Consider the following 19,098-nt stretch of genomic DNA (forward strand, 5'->3'; position numbering starts at 1 on the left):
TGTGTTTGCTCATGTTTGTGTTTATACATACTGTGTGTAGGTGTGTACATGTGCGTGTGTGTGGGTATCTAAAGGTGTGCTAAGGTCATTCAGATAATGACAAAAAACGGACTTGGAGAATAGTTTATTTGTAAATTCACCAGTCAAAAATGAAAAGAAAAAAAAAATCAACAAAAATTTCGGGAAGATATTTTTTATCAGTTTTTGTTATACTGAGTCTTGTTTTTTCAGTGAAGAGAAAGATCATGCTGATACTTTTACAGCTCATGCACACTGGTCCACACACACACACATCTCTCACATACACACACTTGGGTACGCAAAATTCTTTTCTTCTTCTTCTTTCCGTTACACGACCAACATCGACTTGCCGATGACGCTGTCGTGGTTCATGCATGCTGGGTATTTTCGTGTCTCCATAACCCACCGAACACTGACATGAGTGACAGGATCTTTAACGTGCGTACTTGATCTTCTGCTTGCATATACACACGAAGGGGGGTCAGGCACTAGCAGGTCTGCACATATGTTAACCTGGGAGATGGGAAAAATCTCCACCCTTTACCCACCAGGCGCCGTCACCGTGATTCGAACCCGGGACCCTCAGATTAAGTCCAACGCCCCAAACACTCGGCTACTGCGCCCGTCAAAATTATGTGTTATATACACGGGCGTAACATGCATTCGCACAACCTTGCATACACACAGGCACACACACACACACAGGCACACACACAAACACATACAGAGGCATACACACACACATGTGTACTCATACACACGTGTACACACACACAAATTCACACTGGACACACACGCACTCGCACACTCACACAGTGTGTGTGTATCACAATTATACGGCCTCGCGTGTATACGCGCGCGTGAATACATTGCTTTAAGTAAAACGCCAGCAAATTTTCATTTCTGCAAATGAATAGACGTGCTGAATTAAAAATGCATTGGCAACTTGACCAACTCAAACTGAAAGCTTGCCAACGACATTAGTCCCGCGGTGATATAAAAGCAGACGAACCTCCAGCTAAAAAACGTTTGCATACAATGCACTGTACCTAAATACGAAAAAGAAAGCGTTGATTTCTTATGTATAGAACGAACAAATGTGAATAGATGTAACTCTTGCTTGTGAACGACAGCAAAATGAATTCCTTGGCATTTAATACCGTTTCATAAAAGCTACAGTTTGTGCGGGACTGTTGTGTAATGGACGCCGCCATGATATGGTAGGTTATGCAAAGGTCGAGGTTTCAAAACATAGCTAAACCTGCGATCGCACTCAACAACTCAGTCGTCGTTCATTACCTACCGAGGCAACAGACATGGCAAGCTTGTCTCGGCTTTCGCCTGCTTTTGGATGCATAGGTGAGTTGAGTGCATTCATTTTAATTCGGGACAGTACTAACCGGGAACAGTTGTTAGTAGCAGAAGCTTTTATGTGACCAATATTGATGTTTCGTTGTGTAATGATGATATACAAGCCATCATAACATTTATTTATAACAAAGTATGTATTCAGACACACACACACACACACACACACACACACACACACACACACACACACACACACACACACACACACACATCTCATCCTGTATGATTAAAGAGAAACAGCTTTATGTTATTGTTAAGGAAATATTTAGTAGTAATAATAATATATTCATAGTTTATACCCAACATGTATCACATGCATGCAGCTACCAAGTACCACAGCAATAACTATCATTATCCACTGATCAGCAGATCAACTAAGGTGATGTTTGTCGTGAAGGAGAATTTGAAAGAAAGAGTTGCAGACAGATTAACAGGATCAAACCTTTTATGGATATTGAATTGTAATATATAAGATGGCTATTATAAGTATAATGTATGATGATAATGATTGATGATGATGATGATTGTTGTTATTGTTGTTGTTGTTGCTATTTTTGGTACTATGTTGTTGTTTTTTTAGCATTGATTTTATAAATTAGAAAATAGAAAGTAAAATTATATTTTATGTGTTGATGTACAGCTCGCAGTCAGTCACTGGCTCCAGTGGCGACATTGGTGAGGGCGAGCAGCACAGCACAGGCCCCCAAAACAGAAAAGGTCAGTATATTATTACAGTGAAGGGTATATACTATATGTAAGTATTGTGCTTTTGAAAGAAAATGACATTTTTATTGAATAACATAGAAAAAAAGGAGAATGAAAGTTATTAGTGGATTGAAAGAAAACATTGAAGATTATAGTTTATTATCTATCAATCTATATCTGTCTGTCTGTCTGTCTGTCTCTCTCTCTCTCTGTGACTCTCTCTCTCCTTATATATATATATATATATATATATATATATATATATATATGTGTGTGTGTGTGTGTGTGTGTGTGTGGAAAGCAAAACATACCAACAGGCTGAGCTCTGTTAGAGTCTCTATCACTAATACTAGTCTGTATATTTGTTGTATCAGTCTGTATATTTACTTATCTGCAATTCTGTTCATGTTTACTGTTGAAGAAACTTCTGTTTTGCTTTAAGAACCAAGTCATTGTCATGAAACAATATTGTCCCAATTATTTGCTTAAGTCATAACAATTTTGAAACGTATACAGAGTATAGATCAATTACAGTAAAATGCATCAGCCCACAGAGAGACTAGTGCCAATCATGTGATGGAAACTCATTTGCCTTATTGTTACAGTAAATAAATTAATTTCCTTATGAAAATTCAGAAATAGAAGATGTTGTGATAAAATTATCAAATATGTTTCAATGGTCAGAATAAGTCTGTATATCGAAGTCCGAATTTATTTATGATTTTGTTCTTTTTATAGGCATTTATCTTTTGATTCATTCGTTCATGTATTTTTCTATGTTTATGATGTATTTTTGCTCATGCATTACCTGTTTTGTTGTACTTGTTTTCTTGAAAAACGTTACTGTAACTGAAGCAAATGTTCGTGTTGCAGACCAAATTTGGCCCTCTGAAGGATGACGATCGTATCTTCACCAACTTGTATGGACGACATGACTGGAAGCTCAAGGGGGCATTATCCAGGGTAAGTCACACTGTGGTCATCTCTGAGTGTGTGTGTGTCACTGTGTGTGTGTGTGTGTGTGTGTGTTTGTGCGCTTGCATGCTTGTATGTATATTGTTGTGTGTTTGTGTGTGTGTGTATATGTGTTTATATGTGTGTGAATTGTGTGTGTGCGTGACTTTAAGTCTGGTATGGTTTTTTGTTTTGGTTGTTTTAACTACTTGACAATTTTAATAATTTTGATACATCCCAATTATTAAAAAACAACAACCAGCTATACCTATCTTTTTTTAAATGTTAAATTTTTTTATGTATAATTTCATTAAGATAGTTTTATTTATATTTATTTTTATTTAATTCCTGTTTTCAGATAGTTTTCTATTTCTTTATAAATTTCATTCCTTCACCTTGTGTTGTTTTCCAGGCAAGAGATTCGGCAAACTGTAGTCTGAAATCAGACTGAGGGAAGATTTACAAAGTGGCACACTTCTTATGATTTAGCGATCACATGTATAATTATGGAGGTGATGCAGTGATTTCAGACTGAAACAAAGAAAGAAATCACCAGTCCAGTGTGTCTTTTTTCAGGGTGTGAGGTAATACAGCTGTTTCAGACTGAAACAAAAATCATCAATCTGCTATGTCTGCTCTCAGGGTGTGAGGTAATATAGCTGTTTCAGACTGAAACAAAAATCATCAATCTGCTATGTCTGCTCTCAGGGTGTGAGGTAATGCAGCTGTTTCAGACTGAAACAAAAATCATCAATCTGCTATGTCTGCTCTCAGGGTGTGAGGTAATGCAGCTGTTTCAGACTGAAACAAAAATCATCAATCTGCTATGTCTGCTCTCAGCGTGTGAGGTAATGCAGCTGTTTCAGACTGAAACAAAAATCATCAATCTGCTATGTCTGCTCTCAGCGTGTGAGGTAATGCAGCTGTTTCAGACTGATCATCAATCTGCTATGTCTGTTCTCAGGGTGTGAGGTAATGCAGCTGTTTCAGACTGATCATCAATCTGCTATGTCTGTTCTCAGGGTGTGAGGTAATGCAGCTGTTTCAGACTGATCATCAATCTGCTATGTCTGTTCTCAGGGTGGGGAGGTAATGCAGCTGTTTCAGACTGATCATCAATCTGCTATGTCTGTTCTCAGGGTGACTGGTACAAAACAAAGGAGATCATGGACAAGGGCCACGAGTGGATCCTGAAGGAGATCACCACGTCAGGGCTGAGGGGGCGTGGGGGTGCCGGCTTCCCCACGGGCATGAAGTGGGGATTCATGAACAAACCCTCAGATGGAAGGTAACCCTGACGTGTTGAACACTAGACTAGAGAGGGGGAACCTCAGATGGAAGGTAACCCTGACGTGTTGAACACTGGACTAGAGAGGGGGAACCTCAGATGGAAGGTAACCCTGACGTGTTGAACACTAGACTATAGAGGGGGAACCTCAGATGGAAGGTAACCCTGACGTGTTGAACACTAGACTAGAGAGGGGGAACCTCAGATGGAAGGTAACCCTGACGTGTTGAACACTAGACTAGAGAGGGGGAACCTCAGATGGAAGGTAACCCTGACGTGTTGAACACTAGACTAGAGAGGGGGAACCTCAGATGGAAGGTAACCCTGACGTGTTGAACACTAGACTATAGAGGGGGAACCTCAGATGGAAGGTAACCCTGACGTGTTGAACACTAGACTAGAGAGGGGGAACCTCAGATGGAAGGTAACCCTGACGTGTTGAACACTGGACTAGAGAGGGGGAACCTCAGATGGAAGGTAACCCTGACGTGTTGAACACTGGACTAGAGAGGGGGAACCTCAGATGGAAGGTAACCCTGACGTGTTGAACACTGGACTAGAGAGGGGGAACCCCAGATGGAAGGTAACCCTGACGTGTTGAACACTGGACTAGAGAGGGGGAACCTCAGATGGAAGGTAACCCTGACGTGTTGAACACTGGACTAGAGAGGGGGAACCTCAGATGGAAGGTAACCCTGACGTGTTGAACACTAGACTATAGAGGGGGAACCTCAGATGGAAGGTAACCCTGACGTGTTGAACACTAGACTATAGAGGGGGAACCTCAGATGGAAGGTAACCCTGACGTGTTGAACACTAGACTATAGAGGGGGAACCTCAGATGGAAGGTAACCCTGACGTGTTGAACACTAGACTATAGAGGGGGAACCTCAGATGGAAGGTAACCCTGACGTGTTGAACACTAGACTATAGAGGGGGAACCTCAGATGGAAGGTAACCCTGACGTGTTGAACACTAGACTAGAGAGGGGGAACCTCAGATGGAAGGTAACCCTGATGTGTTGAACACTAGACTATAGAGGGGGAACCTCAGATGGAAGGTAACCCTGACGTGTTGAACACTAGACTATAGAGGGGGAACCCCAGATGGAAGGTAACCCTGACGTGTTGAACACTAGACTAGAGAGGGGGAACCTCAGATGGAAGGTAACCCTGACGTGTTGAACACTAGACTAGAGAGGGGGAAGGGGGAGAAAATATTTTGGAATTAATTTGATTTCTTAGGGCAATAGAATATAATTGAAACTTTTTTTTTTCTTCTCACCTTTGAAAGGGAAAAAACGAAGGAAAAAAAGCAAGAAAGACTGCAAGAAATGAAATAAAAAGACAAGGGACAAAAAAAAAAATGCATCAAAGAGAGCTGGAACAAAGGTGATCAGAGAACTGAAATCTGACTCTGTTGATGATAAACAAGAGATAGGGAAGAGAGCGACTCTTTGTTTTTTCTTCTAAGAGTAGGCGATCAGAGAATTTAGAAGAAGAAAAAAAAAGTACAGGCAATACAAAAATTTCATTGCATTTTTCAGGTTCTCATTCTCTCTCTGTCTCTGTTTATCTGTCTGTCTCTTTCTTTCTCATTCATGCATTAATAAACAAGCCCTCAGAGAACAGATAACTTTTAGATGTCAACACGAACACGAAAAGAAGAAGGAAGAAGGAAACCACACTTTGTATTCTACCTATCTTTTAAATTCTGTTCTGGAAAGGAGCAGTTTAAAAAAAACACACAAAAAAAAACAAACAAAAAACCGGCCCCAGCTCTATCTCCACAATAGCAAAACTTGCACTCCTCACAATCTGTTGCTTCCTCTGATCAATTTCTGCTGCTAGTGCTGTTGACTGGAGATTGAAGTTACCAGTCCTAGCCATGCTGGTCTTTCGCATCATTGTATATCTTGCCTTGCTCTGCCACTAGTCTCTCCATTGCTATGATGACAGACCCAAATACCTGTGGTAACAGACCCAAAATACTGTTGTGTCAACAGACTCAGTTACCTGCTGTGTTGACAGACCCAAGTACCTGTGGTAACAGACCCAAAATACTGTTGTGTCAACAGACTCAGTTACCTGCTGTGTTGACAGACCCAAGTACCTGGTGGTGAACGCTGACGAGGGTGAGCCGGGCACCTGCAAGGACCGGGAGATCATGCGACATGACCCCCACAAGCTGATCGAGGGCTGTCTGGTGGCTGGCAGGTCCATGAACGCCATCGCTGGTTGGTTTCCTGTCTGTCTGTTTGTTGGTCTGTTTGTCTGTCTGTACCTTGTCTGTCTGTCTGTTGGTCAGTCAGTCTGTCTATCTGTTTGTTTCTTGTCTGTGTGTTGGTCTGTCTGTCAGTCTGTTGTCTGTCTGTTGTCTGTCTCTTTCTGTCTATCTTACTCTGTTTTGTTCCACTGTTCATTGTCATTTTACAAGATTTACTTGTGTTATAAGAGCGGACCGGGGCAAGACTGCTCGTCTTTTCACTGTTAGCCGCGCAAAATTTGGCCAAGCAGAGCAAACCGATAGGCCTAGTTTGCATCAGTTTGACATGGTAAGTATATGTAACACCAAACAAGGAGTGTAATACAAACTCCTCCTTTCCCTTCTGTCAGGGACCATAATCTGAATCAGTATGAATAAATATTTTGCTTTAGCATTCTGTCTTATTCTCTCTCTCTCTCTCTTTCTCTGTCTTTCTCTCTCTTTCCTGCCCTCTGTCCCCTCTGTCTCTTCCTCTCCTTATGTAGGTCTCTGTATTTTTTAGTCTGTCTCAGTTTCTGTCTCCGTATCTCTCTCTCGCTCACCTGCCGTCTGTTTCTTGCTTTAATGCATTCTTGCTGTCTTTATGAATTGTGAAAACTGTATTGCAGCGTACATCTACATCCGAGGAGAGTTCTACAATGAAGCCTCCAACCTTCAGATGGCTGTGAAGGAGGTGAGGTGGTTTTGGTTTTTGTTGACTTGGGGTTTGGGTTTTCCATCCAGTGGATCATCTGTTAAAAAAAACAACAAACAAACAAACAAACAAAAGACAAACAAAGAAACAAAACAACAACAGAGGGGTGGGACTCTGTACCATTGGTAATTAACTGTCAGGTTTTTTTGTGTTTTTTTGTGTTTTTTTTCTCAAGGCCTGACTAAGTGCGTTGGGTTACGCTGCTGGTCAGGCATCTACTTGGCGGATGTGTTGTAGCGTATATGGATTTGTCCGAACGCAGTGACGCTTCTTGAGCTACTGAAACCGAAACTGTCATTTAATTACACATACTTAACCGTGACCCAACTAGTGCAGACTCCGGCAGGGGTCTGACATTCCTGTCCTGTGCAAATTACTATCCGCCTATGCGGAGAAAAAGAGAGCAACCGAAACTGTCAGTTAATGTTTCACTTCCAAATGAACTTGTGGATGAAAAAAATAGATAGGAGAATTAATGTTAGAATAATCAGATGTATTGACAGCAGTACTGGAACCAGTCTCTCAAATTTTGCTGTTGTTCATCAGTTGGATACTTTTCTTGGGGGGAAAAAACCACTAGCACCAATAACTAAAAGAACACTTTGGATATATTGGCATCCTGACTCATTGCTAGTGTGTACTTTATTAACCCTTTGAGCTCTGAGTTCCTGGGCAATTTTAACCCTTCTGCCTGAGCTCCTGAGCCAAAATTTGTAAATAATTGGTATTTAATGTGTCACGGCAGATACAAAAAGAGTGCCCTGACCACCACTTTACTGGTGGTAGAGAAAAATGACATAATGCCTAGCCACCGGTTGAGCAGTGCGTAAACACTTGTGTCGTGTTTTGCCATTGGTTGACTTATATTGAAATCGATCTTTTTTATCCAAAGCACATGCACAAAACACAGTGAAAAGGCGCGGCCATGTTGGTACTACATTTGCTGATGTCAGAATATTACGTTTTTTCTGATTGGCTCTTCAATATAAGTCAACCAATAGCAAAACACGACACAGGTGTTTACGCACCGCTCAACTGGTGTGTAAAAAATTACATCATTTTTCTCTACCACCGGTAAAGCGGTGGTCAGGGTTCAAAGGGTTAACTTTTGAATGAAATAAAATCCAAAGACTTGGGACTGTGTGAGTGTTTGTATGGTTTGGCATTATGTCATGCTTATCACATGTATATTGATTTATTAGTGAATGGAAAAGTGTTGGCTTCAGGATTTTCCACGTCCTTTTTTGGGGGGGGGGGAGGGAAGTGGGGGGGTAATCTTGTATTGTAATTTTTTATATGGAATGTGCATGTGTTAGTATTTGTGTTTTATTAATTATGTTATTCATGATATTTTTCAAAACTTGGTTGGTTTGTGTTTGTTTTTCTTGGAACTCTGGTTGGCTAGCTTGTTTATCATTGATAGTCCTCTGCATTGCTGTAGTGATGTACAAAACTTGGTGTATACATTCAGTTTACCATGTCCCTTGTGCCTGGTGAAAAAGAAAGGTCCAGCACTGACATTACTGATGTGTGTGACAGGCGTACGATGCAGGACTGATCGGGAAGAACGCCTGTGGGTCTGGCTACGACTTTGACGTTTTCGTTCACCGTGGTGCTGGGGCCTACATCTGTGGGGAGGAGACAGTGAGTGTGTGAACACAACAACAAAACTATGCAAAATAAAATGAAATAAAAACATTGGTGATTTTTACAGTGATGGTATTTGCCTGACGGTAAAAGTAGCGTTATTAGCAGTAAATGCTAACCATAATAACAACCATGTTGACATGCCTGAGACTCTGATGAATTGGAGAATGATCAGTGTTACAGAAACTGCTTGGTTTATAACTGAACAGAGAGACAGGAAATAAAAAGGCAAGAAAAGGTAATGGCAGTGAAAGAAAGAAAGAAAGAAACAAAAGTGATCCTGTTCTTCTTGCAAGTGTTGTTAAGCGTATTTGCAGAATGAACCAGATTGATGTTTATTTTGTGTAGAAAGCTCTTGTGTATGCTGCAGGACTGTGTATAATATCAACTACTTTGTATATGAATGTCTTTCACAACTTAACTACAGTGTACCAGCTGGCAGTGATCGGAGTTGGGGGGTCCTCTTTTCACATGGTTTTTGTGTGTCCTTGTGGAAAATCACTTTAGTCAGATTTCCCTCACTCCACCCAGGTGTGAATGGGTACCTGACTTCAAGCGAGGAAGGTTAAAGCATCGCAAGGAGAGGACTGGGCCCCGCCTTCCCATGCCGAGCCTTTGACACAACATACATGAATTCACTGACATGAAGAAGCTTGGGGACTTTTGAGCCAACTTTTCAATGTTGTCTACAGGCGCTGATCGAATCCCTGGAGGGCAAACAAGGCAAGCCCAGACTCAAACCCCCGTTCCCGGCTGACGTGGGTGTGTTCGGCTGTCCCACCACTGTGGCCAATGTGGAGACTGTGGCTGTGGCACCTGTGAGTGGGGTGCTGGTCTGTGTGTGGTGGTGTGGGTGTTGGTGTGTGTGTGTAGGGGGTGCTTTGTGTGGTTTGTGTGTGGGTGGGTGTTTGTGTGTGGGTGTGTATGTTGATGTTTGTGTATGGGTGTGTATGTTGATGTTTGTGTGTGGGTGTGTATGTTGATGTTTGTGTGTGTGTGTGTGTGTGTGTGTGTGTTGATGTTTGTGTGTGTGTGTGTGTGTGTGTGTGTTGATGTTTGTGTGTGTGGGTGTATGTTTTTGTGTGTGTGTGTGTGTATGTTGATGTTTGTGTGTGTGTGGGTGTATGTTTGTGTGTGTGTGTGTATGTTGATGTTTGTGTGTGTGTGGGTGGATGTTTGTGTGTGTGTGTGTATGTTGATGTTTGTGTGTGTGTGGGTGTATGTTTGTGTATGTGTGTGGATGTGTTTGTGTGTGTAAGTGGGTGGATGTTTGTGTGTGGGTGTGGATGTGTTTGTGTGGGTGGATGTTCATGTGTGTGTGTGTTTGGGTGTGGGTGTGTTTGTGTGGGTGGATGTTTGTGTGTGGGTGTGTTTGTGTGGGTGGATGTTTGTGTGTGTGTGGATGTGTGTGTGTTTGGGGGGTGCTTTAGTGTGGGTGCATTTGTGTGAGTGGGGGTGTGAGGGGTGCTTTTGTTTGGGTGTGTTTGTGTGTATGGTGAAGGGTCTTGGGGGTGGTGGGGGTGCTTTTGTGTGGGTGTGGGTCTTTGTGCATACAGTTGAGTTGGGAGGGACAGTAGTGTGGAGGTCGGGGAGGGACGGTGGTCTGGAGGTTGGTGTTAGGTGTACATTTGCTGGAAAAGATGGGGTGAAAGCATATCTTAGTAGCAGCTAAAAAAGGCATATGTGTAGAGATGCAACTGTTTTATTGCTTTGTCCTCAATATTCCAAACTGTATCTTGCCCTTGCAGCAAACTTTACAAATCAGTATACAGTACTTGTCTTCCTCATTTTTTATGTTCATATTGGAATACAGAAATGCACACTTAAGCAAGCTCTTTTCGAAAAGAAAATTTTAAAGTCCAGTTCGAACACAAACCAGAAGTGCGTATCTGGTTTGATATATATTTGTTCTGGTAGTAAATAATGTTAACAATCTTACTTTTAATTGGCAATTTAACTACACATACTTAACCGTGACCCACTAGTGCGCAGACTCTATTGTTTGACTACTTCCAATACAGAGCATCTGTCGGCGTGGAGGGGACTGGTTCGCAGGTCTGGGTAGAGAACGCAACAGGGGGACCAAGGTGAGGGTTATGAGTCATACAGTCTGTTGTACATTATGTGTGTGTGTGTGTGTGTGTGTGTGTGTGTGTGTGTGTGTGAGGGAGTTAGTTTGTGTGTATGAGATGGATGGAGGAGAGTGTGTGTGTGTGTGTGTGTGTGTGAAAGGTGGAGATGCAGACATGGTGTTAATGACGTGGAGATTCAAGTCTTTTGTCCTTGACTGCTGCTGCTGCTGAGTTGACTTGTGTGTTGTGAGATCAACCAATTTTTGTTCGGTTTTTCTGCTTGGTAAAAAAAAAAGAAAAAAAAAAAAATTGTGCTTTGGGCTCTAATAATATAATCATGATAATTTTTGTCAGTGTTATTATCAGTAGTAGCTGTAGTAGTGGTAGTACTGTTATCACGACACTCAGTTTCCTAAGTTATGAAAATCATAAGCATCCTCATCATTTATCATTATTGCTACTATGATAGTCATATCATCATCATCATCATCAGTGTTATTATGATTATCACCATCATTGATATGATTACAATTATCATCATTACAATGATTACCATTATACTGTTTTGATATTATGATTGTTATCATTGCTATGATTACTGCCATACAGTACCATAGGACGTACTGTGCTCTGTATCGCTCTGTGACTGTTCCCCAGCTGTTCAACATCTCCGGCCACGTGAACAACCCCACCACAGTGGAGGAGGAGATGTCCATCCCTCTGAGGGAGCTGATCGAGAGACACTCTGGGGGCGTCATCGGGGGCTGGGAGAACCTCCTGGCCATCATCCCTGGGGGGTCCTCCACCCCTCTCATCCCCAAGAGGTGTGTGGGTGTTAGGGGGGAGGGGTGGTGGTGGTAGGGGTTTGGGGTGAGGGAAATGGTTGTCTTTCTTGGGGGCTGATTCACATCTCTAATCGCAAGGAGTTTCAGCTCCCTTGTCTGTGTGTGGGAGTGGATGGGTTTGTGTGTGTGTCTCTGCGTGGGTGTGTTGTGTTGTGTGTGTGTGTGTGTGTGTGTCTCTGCGTGGGTGTGTTGTGTTGTATTGTGTGTGTGTGTCTCTGCGTGGGTGTGTTGTGTTGTATTGTGTGTGTGTGTGTGTCTCTGCGTGGGTGTGTTGTGTTGTATTGTGTGTGTGTGTGTGTGTGTCTCTGCGTGGGTGTGTTGTGTTGTATTGTGTGTGTGTGTCTCTGCGTGGGTGTGTTGTGTTGTATTGTGTGTGTGTGTGTGTCTCTGCGTGGGTGTGTTGTGTTGTATTGTGTGTGTGTGTGTGTGTGTCTCTGCGTGGGTGTGTTGTGTTGTATTGTGTGTGTGTGTGTGTGTGTCTCTGCGTGGGTGTGTTGTGTTGTATTGTGTGTGTGTGTCTCTGCGTGGGTGTGTTGTGTTGTATTGTGTGTGTGTGTGTGTCTCTGCGTGGGTGTGTTGTGTTGTATTGTGTGTGTGTGTCTCTGCGTGGGTGTGTTGTGTTGTATTGTGTGTGTGTGTGTGTGTGTCTCTGCGTGGGTGTGTTGTGTTGTATTGTGTGTGTGTGTGTGTGTGTCTCTGCGTGGGTGTGTTGTGTTGTATTGTGTGTGTGTGTCTCTGCGTGGGTGTGTTGTGTTGTATTGTGTGTGTGTGTGTGTGTGTCTCTGCGTGGGTGTGTTGTGTCGTATTTTGTGTGTGTGTGTGTGTTACTGTGTGTGTGTATTCAACACACAGCGTGATAGTGGAGAAAAACAACATAATTGAAGTTTGTTTTATCTGCTACATTTACAGTTATTTTAGTACTACTTCCACACCTTAAAATGACGATGTTCGTCCTTCGGATTCGAAGATGACCATGGCTTCAAGAATCAGAACAGAAGATCTGTGGCTGTGGGTCAGGAGGTGGCTGGTGAGGCCACTTGTGGGACACAAGTGGGTGGGTGCTGTCGTGGCAGTAGATGCTACATGGACATAGACTTGAATTCTCATTAGTTATTTTTTCTAAGTATTGTGTGTGTGTGTGTGTGTGTGTGTGTTGCAGTGTGTGTGACGACGTGCTGATGGACTTTGATGCCCTGGTCCAGGCACAGACAGGTCTGGGCACTGCCGCCATCATCGTCATGAACAAGAGTGCAGACGTCGTTCGATGCATCTCTCGTCTCATCGACTTCTACAAGCATGAGAGCTGTGGCCAGGTAGGAAGACTGAACACTCAAAATGATAGAAAAAGGAAAATATGGAGAGGGAGTAAAGGTTTACTAGTGGGTTTTTTTTGTTTTTGTTTTTTGCTGTCCCATCGTCTGCACCATTTCAGTGGTATAACTCCTATGTCGCTTATTCCGAATCCCCCCTATACACGGCCATACTTGGGTTCCTCTGTCGTAGTCCCAGTGCTGGCAGTCCAACCAGGGAACTGTCAGTGCTAGGTCGCCAGGAGGCCACACACCAGAGGAGACCCTGCACTGAGGCTGAGTCACTTTGGTGTTGTTCAGTAGTGCCTGTTCTGATTTAGTGTGTAGGGCACAACATACTAGCCTCGTACTGATGACAATAATGACTTGGTATAGCGTGTAAGGCACGACATACTAAGCCCCCTACTGAAGACAATGACTTGGTATCAGAGCAAGTGTCTCCTTCACAGTGCAGACTGCTAGATATGTTAGTGTTAAGGGGGGTGGTTGTTGGGTGGTTGTGTTCGAATCAGCCTGTGTCAGTTTCACAGAGGTGTCAAAACATGTGCTACACCACATTACGTTTTATATGAAATTTTTCAGAAGTATGAAAAAGCCAGATGCCAGTTCCGGTGTGTATTCGGTTAACGTTGTTGTATGTTTCTGATTTCAGTGCACGCCATGTCGGGAGGGTGTGACGTGGATGATGAAGGTCATGCACAGATTCAGTAAGTACATCGCATGTCTTGACCTGACTCCCTGGGAAAGGGTATTAGATGTGAACTAACTTCACTGTTTTTGTTTTATATCATTTAATGCTTTGGTGTTGAGGAAGGGTGTTTTTATTATTGATTTTTCATTTGCTTTTTTCTTCTTTTTTTTTTTTAAAAAAAAAATCATTTGTTCCCCCACAAAAAACAGGTGACAGCATATTAAATCTCAAAATATACCTTAAGTATAAAGTTCTTAGGGTCATTATCACCTTCAAAATCATTTTCATTATTTGTAAATACCAAATTTAGGGATTTTTTCCATATTGCTGTATAGAATATTACCCCCCCTTAAAGAAAAAAAAAATCATCATTGCTCAGATTATCAGTAAAGTATAAAAAAAAAAATTACTACCACCTTCTCATCCACCCCCCCCGCCCCCAGCCCCCACTACCTCCTCCCTCCTGCTCCACCCTGTCTCTCTCTTCTCCCTCTTCTTGCCTCTCCTCTATCACAATAACTTGAACATGTCATGTATGTGTGTGTGTGTGTGTAGCCCAAGGCAACGCCCGCCCTGAGGAGATCGACATGCTGTATGAACTGAGCAAGCAGATTGAAGGTCACACCATCTGTGCCCTGGGCGACGGTGCTGCCTGGCCCGTGCAGGTCAGGACAGGGGGAGGGAGGGGGTGCTGGTTTGGGCTGTGTGTGTGTGTGAAGGGGGGACGGGGAGAGGGCGGGGGGGACAAATGTTGATGATGCCATGGGTCGGAGCTAGAGTACCATTTCACCACCAGGCCGAGCGCCGACGTCGCTGAAACGCGACCAGATCATGGTTCAGTTATCCATGAAACTGCTGCTCTTAATTTTTGAGGTAGGATAGGCCATATTTGGTTCATGTCACAGGGGAATTCCCAACTATTCTTAGACGCCATCTTTTCTGTGCTTCTGGTGTCAGGGAGTGCTGCAATCTGAATTGACCAGTGATGAAAGGGTTGTTTAATTACACATACTTAACTGTGACCCAACTAGTGCAGACTCCGGCAGGGGTCTGACATTCCTGTCCTGTGCAAACTACTATCCGCCCATGCGGAGAAAACGAAAGTAACTACGGCCGATAACCTCCCGGAAGTAGGTAACCTCCCCTTTGTCCCGCTAGCTAGCGCCCTCTTTTTCTGGCAGCCATCTCGACACCTGTTCCTGTGCTCCGCATACGGCTAAGTTTTTTCGTATTTCTTTCTGTCTATCGACTCTTTGGCGTCCTTGTTGTTTGTCTAATTAATTCACTCTCTTTAATAAGGTCCCATAGCCTTTCAGACACCAGGTAGTGAATTCATATTTACTGTATCTAGGGCTCGGCATTGGAAGGCGGGGCTCAATTACCTTCACGACTAAAGGCAGGTACCTATTCAGAGTGAGGAAAAATTGTAGGATAGTATATTCCCCAAGGACAGAACACAATGGTTGAATGGGGCCTTGAACTCTGGTCATTGATGAACACTGGGTCACAAGTCCTGTATCTTTCCAACATCTCTTGGCTGGAGTACTCTGTAGTGTATGAATTTGATGAACACTGGGTCACAAGTCCTATATCTTTCCAACATCTCTTGGCTGGAGTACTCTCTGTAGTGTATGAATTTGATGAACACTGGATCACAAGTCCTGTATCTTTCCAACATCTCTTGGCTGGAGTACTCTCTGTAGTGTATGAATTTGAACACTGGGTCACAAGTCCTATATCTTTCCAACATCTCTTGGCTGGAGTACTCTGTAGTGTATGAATTTGAACACTGGGTCACAAGTCCTGTATCTTTCCAACATCTCTTGGCTGGAGTACAGTCTGTAGTGTATGAATTGATGAACACTGGATCACAAGTCCTGTATCTTTCCAACATCTGTTGGCTGGAGTACAGTCTGTAGTGTATGAATTGATGAACACTGGATCACAAGTCCTGTATCTTTCCAACATCTCTTGTCTGGAGTACTCTGTAGTGTATGAATTTGAACACTGGATCACAAGTCCTGTATCTTTCCAACATCTCTTGTCTGGAGTACACTCTGTAGTGTATGAATTTGATGAACACTGGATCACGAGTCCTGTATCTTTCCAACATCTCTTGGCTGGAATACAGTCTGTAGTGTATGAATTTGAACACTAGGTCACAAGTCCTGTATCTTTCCAACATCTCTTGTCTGGAGTACTCTGTAGTGTATGAATTTGAACACTGGATCACAAGTCCTGTATCTTTCCAACATCTCTTGTCTGGAGTACACTCTGTAGTGTATGAATTTCCATATTGACATTTTGATGATTTTTTTAAGACTGTCCTTGGCTCGAAACTTACCAGCTTTACAAAAAAAAATCAGTCACTCCCATTAATGCATTGAGCACATCACTTCTTAAAAAGAAAAGGTTTCTGATTTATCTTCATCATAGTTTCTGTATTACCTTTGTGGAAGATATTGGATGTTACATTTTCGATTGACAGTGTGTACTCATGGAATACATCCCAATATGTATTCAATGTTTTTTTTCTTTGTGTTTTTCTCCTACAGGGTCTGATCCGCCATTTCCGACCAGAACTGGAGCAGAGGTTTAAGGCCTATGAGCAGAGAGCGGCCACTGCTTGAGGGAGGGGCTGATTAGACGTCTTCATCAAGATCAGGAGAACGAACGTATTGAGTTCCTTCAGCATGTATCGCCTGAGCTGCTCAGTGGGTGTTTGTGAAAGAGAACTACTGATTTTTTTGTGGGGGAAGTGGATTGAAAGACACTGCAGAGTCTTGACACAGCAAACGATGTTTTAAGTGTGTGAAAAACAGTGTTTTGTCTTGTTGAGATCCTGCATAGGGTGAGAGCGTTATGTGATCTGTAGTTATTGTGTACGAAATGGTTTGGGTTTTTTTTAATTTTGTTTTTTTTTATACATTTATTAATAATAATATTATTATTTTCATAATCTGTTGGCATCGAATTGACTATAAAAGAAAGGAACCTTGTGCAGTTTTTAATGTTGGTAATGAAAGTCTGCTGTAGGAATTTACCACAGAAAAAAAAAAATATTGTGAAGAAAAAGTCACCACAAGGATTTCTTCACATGTAGATATCAATATCTGTGCACTGAAAATAGTCATGGACATGATTGTGTTTCTGTAGTTTTATTTATGTTCTGAAATTTCTTGTTCTGGAACACAAGTTGAGACTGTTGTTTAAGTCAAAGCATGTATTCTCTCGTGTGCACCCAGGCCTCAGAGAGTATTATGATTAAAATAAAATAAGAAAAAATTGTGTTTTCTGTTTTGAAATGATCTGTTTGTATGGTGTGTGTGTGTGTGTGTGTGTGTGTGTGTGTGAATGCACAAACAAGCATACAATAATATGCACATACGTGTACATGAACTGGTTTGCCACTGATGTGACTCTCTCTGTGCATGTGCTTTCATGTAGTATCATCTGCAGTGTGAAAATCTCTTTGTCATTTTAAGTGTCCATACCACGCAAAGAGCAAGGAAATTAATATTAAACTGCACACACAGTACTGAAACTGAAGGCATGACCGGCACGTTCAGTTTACGTGAAGACCAGGCATCTGTTGGCGCTGCCAAGGGACACAACCACTTTCTAAGAGAAGGCAGTCGCCACCACGGTAGCCTCCCTTCGCCGCTCCTTCCCTGTCCCCTTGGCCTTTCTATAGTTACACTGTTTTATTCTTTAACAATCACATCAGCTTTCAGATCAAAAGATAGTTGAAATAACTTTCTTGTTTACATGAAACTTACATAAGTACCTGCACAAAAATTATCTCCCTTCTCTGACATTATAAGGTATGTTTTAGCGATGTAAAGGTGTCATCTCCTCGCTGTGATTTTTGACTGGCTTGTGTAAACAAAGTGAGTCTATGTTTTAACCCGGTGTTCGGTTGTCTGTGTGCGTGTGTGTGTGTCCGTGTGTCTGCGTGTCCGTGGGAAACTTTAACATTGACATTTTCTCTGCAAATACTTTGTCAGTTGACACCAAATTTGGCATAAAAATATGAAAAATTCAGTTCTTTCCAGTCATCTTGTTTAAAACAATCTTGCACCTCTGGGATGGGCACAAAAAAAAGAAAAAAAAAAAGAAGCCTAATTATATGCAAACTGCTGCATTTACTGTTATATTTTTGGTATTCTCTAAACTTGGCACTTTGATCTCTTATTCTGACACAACAAGAGGAGTCATCAATTTTTGTTCAAACAGGAACTTCTTTTGCTAAGCATGGAATTTTTATTTATTTTGCAAACGTTTTGGTGCAGATAGTAAAAAAGGGAAATTACTCTGTAATTAATGCTAGGGGACTTAATTTATCACAAGTGAGGCTTGAAGGCCTTGCCTCTCTTGTTATATTATACTATGAAAGGAAGCGCAGAGCACAGCCTTTCCACACGCTCACAAACCAAACTGAACCGCAACATCAGCAAACCACTATCCTGTGATGGGTGGCCTCATGTTGAACCTAGCATTGATGGCCCCTCCTGGATTTCAGGCACTGGGAATGGAACCTTAGTGTGACACGGTGCGGCGGACATGAGGTGAGCAGCATTGGGGTCATCCCACTAAAACAGCAAAAGGCAGCCACCCCACCCCCTCTCTCTCTGTATGTCTGTCTGTCTGAGTGTGTGTGTGTGTGTGTGACTGTCTCTCACTCTCTGTGACTGTCTGTCTCTCTCTCTGTGACTGTCTGTCTCTCTCTGTGACTCTGTCGGTCTGTCACTCTCTCTCTGTGACTGTCTCTGTCTGTGTGTGTGTGTGTGTGTGTGTGTGTGTGTGACTCTGTCTGTCTCTCTCTGTGACTGTCTGTCTGTCTGTCTCTCTCTCTGTGACTGTCTGTCTGTCTCTCTCTGTGACTCTGTCTGTCTGTCTCTCTCTGTGACTGTCTATCTGTCTGTCTCTCTCTGTGACTCTCTAGCCCCCCCCTCTCGCCGAAAAAAAATACGAAGTACAAGGAAAAACCGAGCCTCAGCAAGCTGTGTACATGGACAAAAGTGCAATGTTTTAAAATTATGGGAGTGAGTGAAATCGCCTGGTGTTAACCCTGACAGGCTGTCGACCGAGATGTTGCACCCACACTGTGAAGTTCCTGTCTATTAACCCCTTTGCTGCTGCTGAGGTCAGTGTTTGCTCGGCAGTGAATGCTTTCATTTCACTATGATAAAACCCGAATCTTACAGGTCAGGACATCAGTCACCATCATTGGAG

The 19,098-nt window shown here is 42.5% G+C and overlaps 1 protein-coding gene across 1 annotated transcript; it reads left to right on the plus strand.

Annotated features, from left to right (window-relative positions):
* The first annotated feature begins 1,195 nt into the window (after window positions 1–1,195).
* On the plus strand, window positions 1,196–17,151 carry LOC143277009 (NADH dehydrogenase [ubiquinone] flavoprotein 1, mitochondrial-like). The gene is made up of 14 exons (XM_076581723.1): window positions 1,196–1,380; window positions 2,033–2,109; window positions 2,971–3,060; window positions 4,191–4,339; window positions 6,442–6,575; window positions 7,213–7,277; window positions 8,838–8,942; window positions 9,638–9,763; window positions 10,967–11,032; window positions 11,675–11,841; window positions 13,022–13,175; window positions 13,825–13,879; window positions 14,419–14,528; window positions 16,419–17,151. Exons 1-14 carry the CDS (start codon window positions 1,338–1,340, stop codon window positions 16,491–16,493), a joined length of 1,416 nt encoding a protein of 471 aa, XP_076437838.1. The 5' UTR covers window positions 1,196–1,337; the 3' UTR covers window positions 16,494–17,151.
* Window positions 17,152–19,098: the final 1,947 nt, after the last annotated feature.

Source organism: Babylonia areolata, chromosome 33 (genome assembly GCF_041734735.1).
Source record: "Babylonia areolata isolate BAREFJ2019XMU chromosome 33, ASM4173473v1, whole genome shotgun sequence".
NCBI classification, from domain to species: Eukaryota; Metazoa; Mollusca; class Gastropoda; order Neogastropoda; family Buccinidae; genus Babylonia; species Babylonia areolata.

Coding starts and splice junctions, on each gene's coding strand:
- LOC143277009 (XM_076581723.1), top strand. CDS start 1,338: ATGGCAAGCTTGTCTCGGCTTTCGCCTGCTTTTGGATGCATAG. Junction 1,381..2,032: donor GCCTGCTTTTGGATGCATAG/GTGAGTTGAGTG, acceptor GTTGATGTACAG/CTCGCAGTCAGTCACTGGCT. Junction 8,943..9,637: donor ACATCTGTGGGGAGGAGACA/GTGAGTGTGTGA, acceptor TGTTGTCTACAG/GCGCTGATCGAATCCCTGGA.